An 11,357-nucleotide genomic window follows, 5' to 3' on the forward strand; every position below is an offset into this window, starting at 1 on the left:
GTACCGGTATCGATTCACAGGTACCGGTACCGTATTGGTTCAAATGTGAACGGTACCCATCCCTAATGATAGCTCGTGTGTAAACCAAGGAGTTGACCTATCCTTCACTTGAGTTTCTTAAATGGTGCGCGTTTAATAATGATTGATAGGAGAGTTTTACTGAAGAAGTCTAAGGCCAATTCTATATCCGGAATTTCAGAAGTATACGAGATGTCACCAGGGTGCAGTGGTAATGTCAGAAGTATACCATATGTCACCAGGGGTGCAGTGGTAAAGTCAGAAGTATACCAGATGTCACCAGGGGTGCAGTGGTAATGTCAGAAGTATACCAGATGTCACCAGGGTGCAGTGGTAATGTCAGAAGTATACCAGGTGTCACCAGGGGTGCAGTGGTAATGTCAGAAGTATACCAGGTGTCACCAGGGGTGCAGTGGTAATGTCCGAAGTATACCAGATGTCACCAGGGGTGCAGTGGTAATGTCAGAAGTATACCAGATGTCACCAGGGGTGCAGTGGTAATGTCAGAAGTATACCAGATGTCACCAGGGGTGCAGTGGTAATGTCAGAAGTATACCAGATGTCACCAGGGGTGCAGTGGTAATGTCAGAAGTATACCAGATGTCACCAGGGGCGCAGTGGTAATTTCAGAAGTGCCTGTACTCTGTTTATAATGACGTCACGTGCACGCGCATGCGCATACATGTTCCCTCGCGTGTAGGGATGGGAATTGATACGATTTTATCGATACGATTCCATTATCGATTCTGCTTATCGATCCGATTCTTTATCGATCCCTGATAAATGTATAATTTAAATAAATAAATGGGAAATGCAACAGAACTAAGCTGGTTGGGAATAACAACATGCAACTTGACATTTCTGATTGTCATGTATTGTTGAGCCCCCATGTCAGAAAAATACAAAAACTGTACAAAACAATTTAATTAACTATACACTTAAATAAAATAATGTATTTGAGATTCTCTTATTTATTCTTAAACTAATTTAATCTATTGAATAACGACCTGTTGAATGTAACTACAGTTCAATATCTTAAGCTAATTGAATCTATTGAACTGTAGTTGCATTCAACAGTTCGTTATTCCTGCGACTGCTCCGTCTCTGGTCTTTCAGAAGACCAGCGTACACACACACACACACACACACACACACACACACACACAGAGACGGCTCACCGGTTTTCGATTCCCATCCCTACTCGCGTGCGCACAGAACAGATTATTATTATGCATAAATAGTAGGAAACATGTTTGTATAGGAAATTACTATATTGCCTTGAAATAGAGAGGCTGAAAAAGGTAGCAGGATGTAGCATTCAATATATAAAGAAATTATATTGTCAACAGATATGGTTGAAAAACAAACAATGTTTTAAATGTAATTGTAGATACAATATTGTAGTTAAAGTTTCTTTAATTGAATTAACTTAAACTAGAAAAGTAAATACAAACTAAATAACAATGTAACTTACAGTTTACAGAAGGACAGTTTCCTTCTGAAGCACAACTTAAGAAATGTCTCATCCTTCCAGTCGGGACCATTGTCACATAGTGAGAGCTCCACAGCTCAAACAAACCCCTACAGGGCTTGTATTTTGGTTTGGCTCTTCTCGTTCTTCTAGTTGTTGGGCTGGCTCCGTCTGGAAGCCAGGTCCATTCAACTTCAGCTCAATATAGTTCACAACATTTATAACAATAGGGCCCCCAATTATCTTACAAATTATTTTCACTGGAATAGGGACATGCAGACCCATAACACCAGAGCCAGCATTGCCGACCTGTGTATTTCAAGGTTCAAAACAAATATGGGCAAATGTTCTTTTAATTCTGGGGAGCCACAAATTGAATTAGCTACCTTCACAGCTAAAATACATTAGTAGCCGATACAGTTTTAACCCTTGTGCCTCCTTAGCAACTATTTCCTGTATTTAGAGTTGGGTTCATAGTGGTATTCATAAAAAAAGAATTGGAACGAAATATTATGACCTTGAACGTGATGCAATCTTTTCATGCACTAACGTGACAACTCTGTCAGTTACCTAACAAGGCACAAGGGTTAAGAAAAAAGTCAAATCATGGCTCCTCGACAATGTTAACTAGATTTTAAAATGTATGAAAATGTTGTCTGATACATTGTTGTCTGTGGCTACGTTGTACTGCACTTAAAATTGACACGTCTATGTAGCCCTATTTTCTGAAAATCCGCCTAAAAATACATACCTAAATAAATGGAAGATTGCTCCACCTCTACAAGGTCCATTTGCATGTTCTTGGTATCTATGGACATCTATGGATCTCATGTAATGTATTCCCAATGTCAGAAATATTGTGTCTGTTACTAGGCTTGAGTAAATTGTGATGAAACAAAGGAGAATATAAATTATGATTTTTCTTTGCATCTTTGACAGTGAATAACACCATGCTAAAAATGACCAGATATGAAAAACTGCCACTGAGCTCTCAGCACCTTCTTGAGATCTAGTGTAAAAAAGATCTAAGGAAATGAATAAAGGGAAAATGATTAAACAGAAGGTTTTGTAGATACAGTACTGAATTCTGCCATCCGGACACATGCAATTTGAAATATTATTATAGGATATATCAGGTCTATAAATTACCTTATTATAGCCAACTTGCACATCTATGGATCGGGCCAAATCTACTCTTTCCAATGGCAGAGTTCAATTTGGATTTAGTATCACCAGGCGTGCAGGAAGAACCGAGAATGAAATCTACTGTAAATACAGTCGGCTTTTTATTTTTGCGATAGGTCTGCCATTTTGAAATTGATTTCAAATCGGATGGTTGCTAAATTCTCAAAATAGGGGAGACAAATGAACTGCGCTCCAATATATGCCAATAACGTACAGTTTTGTGGTATATAATCCCGAGTAATAAGAAAAAATAATAATAATAATCGGGAAGTAATTTGCTTGCAGAAAACTAGAAGCCGGGCGCCCAAGTGGCGAACCATGTAACACACTGCGTCGCGAAGCGGCCGACCCGGGTTCGATTCCCGGACCCGGCGTCCTTTGCCGAATGTCTTCCCCCTGCTCTGTCTCCCGTTCTTCCCCTCTCTCTCTCTCTGTGTTGCCTGGTAGTAAAAACAATAAAAAAATCTACCAAAAACACAATACAAAAAAGAAAAAGAAAACTAGAAGCCTTTGACAAGTGTAGTTTTGAAAAATACCAACGCTCATTGAAAGCTCTGGATGTCCTCTTCTCAAAATGACTACGTTCACAGACGCCGGTAATTCAAAATGGCCGATTTCCACGATGACAACTAATTCTTTTTTAAACTAAAATTGTACTAATAACACTTTAACCTATTGGTAAACAAACGTATTGATGAAAATATACATTATAACTGCTGTTGTGACATGGTTATGATGTTTATTCTTGAATACGGTTGGAGAAAAAAAAACTATAATTGTCAGCGTAGAGAGCTTGATTTATGACGTGATGTCATTTTGGGACCGGTACCGGTCCCGTCGGGTGGAAGAGGTTAACTAGGGCCCTATGAAATACGTTTGATCTTTTCCTGTTTTCGGATATGAAATTTCCTGTTTTCGGATTTCTCTGATTTTATATTTTTTCCTTTGGATTTAACCAAAGAAAACTATACAAACGTATGTTTTAACCCTTTCAGTGCCATTCACGAGAAATCTCGTTTCTGTGGCCCAGCGGAGTGCAGAAAAATGAAGATTCTAGTTTCTGGGTCGTTATTTCTTTTATTTGCTATTGCCATTCATAATCCATCGAGGCACCTTGTGCAGGCTGTCCTGAATGGGTCTGATATCGCAAACGGCCAATACCGCCGCCTAACTAGGGCTGGGCGATATGGCAAAAAATTATATCGCGATAACAATATCGATAACAAACAAAAAAAATCGATACAAAGAAAATCGAATATATATATATATAAAAAATAATAATAATAATATTTTAGCAACAGAATCTATTTTGCAGCAATTCTTTGTTGTTGCCGCCATCTTTAGTGTTACATCCCCTCACACTCCAGTTCTCAGGCTGCAGCTGGTTTGAAAGCGAAAATAAACCGGCTTCTCTGCTGGCTGTGGCTCCAGGGGAGTTGAACAGTTCTGGCTCTGCTAGTTTCTTTTCTATCTTTTGGCGCTTTTTTGGTGGACAAACCACTGCACATGTGCACCATGACTCATGACTGGAGACTAGCTCTGCTAGCACACATAGCCTACTGTGTACAGACGGTTTCAAACTGTATTTTAAATTCGAACGCAAACAAAATAAATGGACAAGATAAAAAGAAATCTCAATTTGGTCAGTATTGTCATTTGGACAAGCAAAGCCATTACTTTACATCATAGACAAGGTAAGGGCTATATGTTATCAATCTTGCGTTGATCCGATCATTTTCTCCCCGCGATCAGAGTGTGTGTGTGAGCCGTGTCCCGTTGGTGGCGATCGAAGCATAGAAAAACGACCCCCCCCCCACCCTTTCTTGCATGCATGATGAAACATAATACAGATAATCTAGCGTTGATTTCAGATTGATTATTGATCCAGGCGAGAAATGGCATGATTTATAATGAAATGCAGTAAAACGCTGTTTGGCTGCGTTTCCTGGGATTACACACAATCACTCTAAAACTATACTCAGATTCACCACGGTATAAAACGGAAATGTATGGATGAAAAAATTATCTGTTTTTTTGCATGTTGACCGGAAGAAACTCACTGACAATCCATAGCTATAATATTTAATATAGGTTTAGCACTGCAAACATCAGCATTTATCCCCATTGAACAGAGCGCTGGCACTCACGGCCCACAGCGCCCTCTGCTGAAAGGCACTGGATGTGTTAACTAACTTTAATAACAGTGCATCGGCAAACAGTGCCAGTTCAGTTATGAGGTTTATTTTTTTCAGTTCAGTTCAATGCAGTTCAACTGCCAGTGCAGTGCAATAACTAAATAATAATTAAATAGTTAAATAATTAAAAAGTATTTGTTTAAAAGATATTAGAAAATAACCTGTAAAATGTAATTTCTTTCAAAGAGATGTCCTTTTAAAGGTTCATGCTTCTCCCCATCTCTGGCTGACATCACCATTGTGATACATGATGGTTAGGCCTTTGTGTTTTCCTCAGTGAGGGATTCTCTTTTCGGTCAGCAGCGTTTTGTACTCTCTGAAGCTTCTCTCTGTGTAATTATTTTTTAGTTTAGTAATACGTTTAAATATCAACATTATCTCGCCATCCTCCATAAATACTATCAAACTCCTCTGACCTCATCTGGTCTTTCCAAAGTAGTCATGGATTATGTGGTTATTTGACCAATGTTTCATCCAATTTACAGAAATTGTACTACCCGGACTCAATTTAAACCGACCTTAACCGCAGCCATGATGTAACCACTCCTGCTCCAGAAACTGTTGACTAACTGGTGCTTGAAACAAAGTGGTTTAAGTCTAGAACTGTAAACCACTCTGGACTACACTGTTCTTAAACTATAAAACCCAGCTACATACCATTATAAACCTCTTACATTGAAACAAAAGCTGAATAAAATCACTTATCTTTCTTTCCTTCCTCGGACACTCTTCTCCATCACTATCTCCATCCAGATAGCTGTCCTGTCAGGCCTGGGAAGAAACCAAGAGGCTTGGATGGAAGAAAAGGTCTCTGCTGTGACCAGTGTGGAAAAAGCTTCAGTTCTAAGATGAATCTCAATAAACACCAACGCATTCACACAGGAGAGAAGCCCTACTCCTGTGACCAGTGTGGACAGGGCTTTACTCGGCAACGTTATCTGCAATCGCACCAGAGAATTCACACAGGAGAGAAACCCTACTCATGTGATCAGTGTGAGAAGAGCTTTAGTCATTTGGTTAATCTGAAATCACACCAGAGAATTCACACAGGAGAGAAGCCCTACCCCTGTGACCAGTGTGAGAAGAGCTTTAGTCAACTGAGTAGTCTGAAATCACACCAGAGAATTCACACAGGAGAGAAGCCCTACTCCTGTGACCAGTGTGAGAAGAGCTTTAGGCAACTGGGTATTCTGCAAACACACCAGAGACTTCACACAGGATGGAAGCCCTACTTTTGTGACCAGTGTGAGAAGAGCTTTAGTCATCAGTCTAATCTGAAAACGCACCAGAGAATTCACACAGGAGAGAAGCCCTACTCATGTGACCAGTGTGAGAAAAGCTTTAGTCACCAACACCGTCTGAAATCACACCAGATAATTCACACAGGAGAGAAGCCCTACTCCTGTGACCAGTGTGAGAAGAGCTTTAGTCAACCGAGTAATCTGAAATCACACCAGAGAATTCACACAGGAGAGAAGCCCTACTCCTGTGACCAGTGTGGACAGGGCTTTACTCAGCAACGGCATCTGCAATCACACCAGAGAATTCACACAGGAGAGAAGCCCTACTCCTGTGACCAGTGTGAGAAGAGCTTTAGGCAACTGGGTATTCTGCAAACACACCAGAGAATTCACACAGGAGAGAAGCCCTACTCATGTGACCAGTGTGAGAAGAGCTTTAGTCACCAACACCATCTGAAATCACACCAGCGAATTCACACAGGAGAGAAGCCCTACTCATGTGACCAGTGTGAGAAGAGCTTTAGTCACCAACACCATCTGAAATCACACCAGAGAATTCACACAGGAGAGAAGCCCTACTCCTGTGACCAGTGTGGACAGGGCTTTACTCAGCAACGGCATCTGCAATCACACCAGAGAATTCACACAGGAGAGAAACCCTACTCCTGTGATCAGTGTGAGAAGAGCTTTAGTCATTTGTTTAGTCTGAAATCACACCAGAGAATTCACACAGGAGAAAAGCCCTACTCCTGTGATCAGTGTGAGAAGAGCTTTAGTCACCAACACCATCTGCAATCACACCAGAGAATTCACACAGGAGAGAAGCCCTACTCCTGTGACCAGTGTGAGAAGAGCTTTAGGCAACTGGGTATTCTGCAAACACACCAGAGACTTCACACAGGATGGAAGCCCTACTTTTGTGACCAGTGTGAGAAGAGCTTTAGTCATCTGTCTAATCTGAAAACGCACCAGAGAATTCACACAGGAGAGAAGCCCTACTCATGTGACCAGTGTGAGAAGAGCTTTAGTCACCAACACCATCTGAAAACGCACCAGAGAATTCACACAGGAGAGAAGCCCTACTCATGTGACCAGTGTGAGAAGAGCTTTAGTCACCAACACCATCTGAAATCACACCAGCGAATTCACACAGGAGAGAAACCCTACTCCTGTGACCACTGAGAAGAGCTTTAGGAAACCGAGTAGTCTGAAATCACACCAGAGAATTCACACAGGAGAGAAGCCCTACTCCTGTGACCAGTGTGAGAAGAGCTTTAATCACCAACACCATCTGAAATCACACCAGAGAATTCACACAGGAGAAAAGCCCTACTCCTGTGACCAGTGTGAGAAGAGCTTTAATCACCAACACCATCTGAAATCACACCAGAGAATTCACACAGGATGGAAGCCCTACTTTTGTGACCAGTGTGAGAAGAGCTTTAGTGAACTGAGTAATCTGAAAAAACACCAGAAAATTCACTTGAGACAGAAGATTCAGGGAAATGTCAAACCTGTCACAGTTTTCATTTGACGACAACATCACACCAGTCCTAGCCTCCCTACACTGGCTCCCAGTCCCATTTAGAATAGACTTTAAAATCCTCCTCACCTTTAAAGCACTATCGGGTGCAGCACCCTTATACATCACCGAGCTCATCACCCCCTACGCAGCACCCAGGTCACTAAGATCCTCCAACCAGGCTCGGCTGGTCCCCCCCGCACCAGACTCAAAAAGAGAGGCGATCGCTCCTTCAAGGCCGTGGCCCCCAAGCTATGGAACCAGCTTCCCCTGGAGATCCGATCTGCCCCCTCACTGGAGACATTTAAGGCCTGTCTAAAAACCCACTTCTATTCCCTGGCCTTCAATAAACCCTGATTCTCCCACACCCTAACTCACACACTCCCATGTAATTTTATCCTGCCCCCCCCTTCCTGTATATCTTCTTATGCTCCTCTGTCCCCTGTGTGCTACTGTACTTTGTGTTCCCCTATTTGTGTGTTGTCCTACTCTCTGAATGGACTGTCTTGTCCTGCTGTGCCTTTTTCTATTTTTGTATTTGTGTATTTTATATTAGGACATTGATTTTAAGCTTTGATTGTACAGCACTTTGGTTGGCTCTTGTGCTTTTAAACGTGCTATATAAATAAATTACTTGACTTGACTTAACAGTTGTGTTTCTGTCGCTCTGAGTGAGACAGACATTGTGGGTGTTCCTGGGACAATATGTCATTCGTATAAGTGTGAACACACATTGGGCCTCATTCATGAAGTGCTATAAGAACAGATTTCGTTCTTAACTAGCATTTCCTCTTATTTTGTTCTTACCTAGGATTCAGCAATGTTTTCTTATTGTTGCTTTTCTCAGGCAAGACCCAATTCTAAGAGTGGTCGAGAGCACTCTTACCCAGATAAGAAACTCTTACCCAGATGAGAAACATTTAAAAAAGCCTACCATTCATAATAATACATCAGATTTATATAGCGCTTTTCCTAATTCTCAAAGACACTTTACAAAACAAACAATATAATACAATACAGTTTTAGTAGATCAAATAAAAATATATATATAAAATGGTGAGAGGAAGGAGTTCATGGGTTGAAAGCAAACCATTGGTCAATTGCCCCCAAATACAGTACCCCCAAATACGACTTTATAAACCCAGAACTTTTCAATAATCTTATTGCATGCGTTCTGCTTCTGAAATGGATTATATATTGCTGTTAGAACAGTTAGATGCTGGCTGCCCAGGCGTACGCATATAACTCATAGTTACAACATCTCCTCTCTCCTCTCCTTCTCCTAAAGTTCTGAGCGGACTCAGACTTTTGGCCACGGGGACATTTCGGAGAGAGATGGCGGGTGACTGATCCGGTATTTCCGAACCTATAATTTCATAAAGATCCATTCAGAAATGAGTGATTAGGAGTGATTTTGGTAAACTGTACAAAGAAAAACCCAGTTTTCTCATAGACTTCAATTAATTTGGCTTCCTGTTAAATAATTTAGTTGTTCACCTAGATCCCTGATTCACACGTCCCTACATGGGCTATCATTGGAAGCCACACTCATTGGCTACAACAATCCACAATCATTTTTTAGATCGGATCTAGATTGACGGAACTACTGCAGCCTGAGTCGGGAGTGGTATTTTGCGCAATACCGTGTACTTTGCACAAGCCTCAAATACCGGCATGTAACGGATGAACGGATTTTGACGCTATCGACGGGCAACAAATAAGCCTTCAATTTATTGTATTACAAAATATGCACACCCGAGCCACTAGGGGTCGCCAGTGCCCGTTGCAAAAAGTCAGAAAAACGTCCCATATGAGGGACGTTGCAGCTTAAACACCGTAGGAGCAATTTTTTTGTTATTTCATCTTTGAGTTTGTATCATGAAATCATCTGGACTATGAATTATACAAATGCAGAGTTTATGAATTATGAAATATGAAAACTGATGATTATTGATTATTTGACAAGTCATGATATGATTTACACTGATTATGCTTATTGTAATTCCTATGATTAGAAACAATATGTGTACTTCCCCTTTAACACTTGCCACGGACGACATATCTGGTTTTATCAGCCCAATGCCTGAGTGCCCACGACGACAAATATCGCTTTATTGTTTTATTAGCGATCTGATTTCATATTTCATCAACCGAGTCTCCCGTTGGTACAGCAGCTCCTCCAGGAGCTCAGAATGGAAAAAAGCGCCCCCTATCGTCTATCCCTGTGTAACTGCAGGTCAGTCGCTTAGACTGACCTGGGATCTGTAGATATGTAGAGGCGGAGCCAGCTGTTTCCTTGTGCTGGCAAGAAGTCTGATCAACATGGAAGTCATCATGGGACGGGAATCAGCTTGGAATATATATTCACAGCAGCCAATACTCAATCAATAAGCGTGATCGATATTTGGAATGGCGATCAGGAATTGGAATGATCTTTTTGGAGAACATCTGATCTGAGGTAAGGAATCTATTTTACCAGTCTTGGGATAATCAGAGTTGTATTCGCTGAGATCTCAGCGTTTGCCCTATGTGTGATGTGTCTGTGGCTGTGATCGCTGATGAGGAAATAAGAATAGATTTTTCAGCTTGCGTCTCTAGCGTGCATACGTACACATATACTATCGATAATCTAGCATTTATTTGAAAACTATTCATAAATAGGCCGAAAAATGACAGTTTTTGTGTATTCTAGAATATTCCAGTAAATGTCTTATCATGGAACATTTATATTTTCCTTGAAAACGAGGGCTTTTCAAAATGCTATAAAACGAAAATGAACCGATAAAAAAACAATCCGCTTCGACAATGTTGACTGGAAAACGAGTCATTGATAAGCGACGGGCAGATTAGACACATAGCCATAATTTAAAACATAGATTAGGCGTTTTTAACGCTAACATTGAAGTGGATGGTGGGCATTCAAATCAAGGTTAAGCAAGGGCTCTGAAAGTGTTAAGAGACCTACCTGAGCTATTCACCTGTATGGTTTACCTTGATAAGGGTGGTGGCTTGGGTGGGAGAGGAGGACCGGGAAAGCAAACAGTTTTTCTACTGCATTATGAGATGATTATGAGTTTTGTTTGTTATGCAGATCAGAAATAAATGATGGATTCATTGTATACAGCCAAACGGATGGATCAAACTCTTTATTATGTGAACGTAGACTAGGCTATTCCCGAAGTGGAAAGTAAGAAATCCAAAATTGTTTGTAAATTGCCACTATACACTCCTTGTCCATGACCTAATCTTAACACTGTATAATAACACTCAGTTATAAGACCTTTATAAGGTATTTGTAGATAATGAACTAATCATGAACAAATCATTTATATACATTCATAAATTATTAAATAATTTATAACTACATTTGTATAACATTTACAAATTAGTTCTACATTATTTATAATCTCATTATCAACATTGTTTGTACTTGTTCATCATTAAATGATGTTGTTTAATGTGTAGTATCACATTTGTAGATGCTTTGAAAAATGGATATGAAAAAACTACTATACTGTACCTCCATTTATTTGTTCATGTTCAACAAATGATTTGTTCAACAGATATACCCTACTCCTCCTAAGACTTGACTTCGACGTGTGTTGCCGTCTGTTTGAATGGAAGCACGATACACTAGCAGAGCCAAGTTATTCGTGCTGCCCCACGCTTTTAATAAGGTATGAGCAGGTTCATCATTAGGTGGCTTCTTCGTTCCGAAGGTTGCC

General features: G+C 40.5%; 1 protein-coding gene across 6 annotated transcripts in view; it reads left to right on the top strand.

The window, feature by feature from the left end:
- The window catches only part of LOC311229978 (uncharacterized protein), a 50,062-nt gene extending 41,880 nt beyond the window's left edge, over positions 1 to 8,182 (top strand). For all 6 annotated transcript variants that reach the window (XM_084316091.1, XM_084316092.1, XM_084316095.1 and 3 more), the window contains one exon: positions 5,623 to 8,182. In XM_084316091.1, coding sequence (XP_084172217.1) covers positions 5,718 to 7,292 — 1,575 coding nt within the window. In that variant the 5' untranslated portion in view covers positions 5,623 to 5,717 and the 3' untranslated portion in view covers positions 7,293 to 8,182. The remainder of the gene's footprint in view (positions 1 to 5,622) is intronic.
- The last annotated feature ends 3,175 nt before the right edge of the window (positions 8,183 to 11,357 follow it).

The sequence above is a fragment of the Notolepis coatsorum genome, assembly GCF_963971535.1.
Source record: "Notolepis coatsorum genome assembly, chromosome: 6".
Classification (NCBI taxonomy): Eukaryota; Metazoa; Chordata; class Actinopteri; order Aulopiformes; family Paralepididae; genus Notolepis; species Notolepis coatsorum.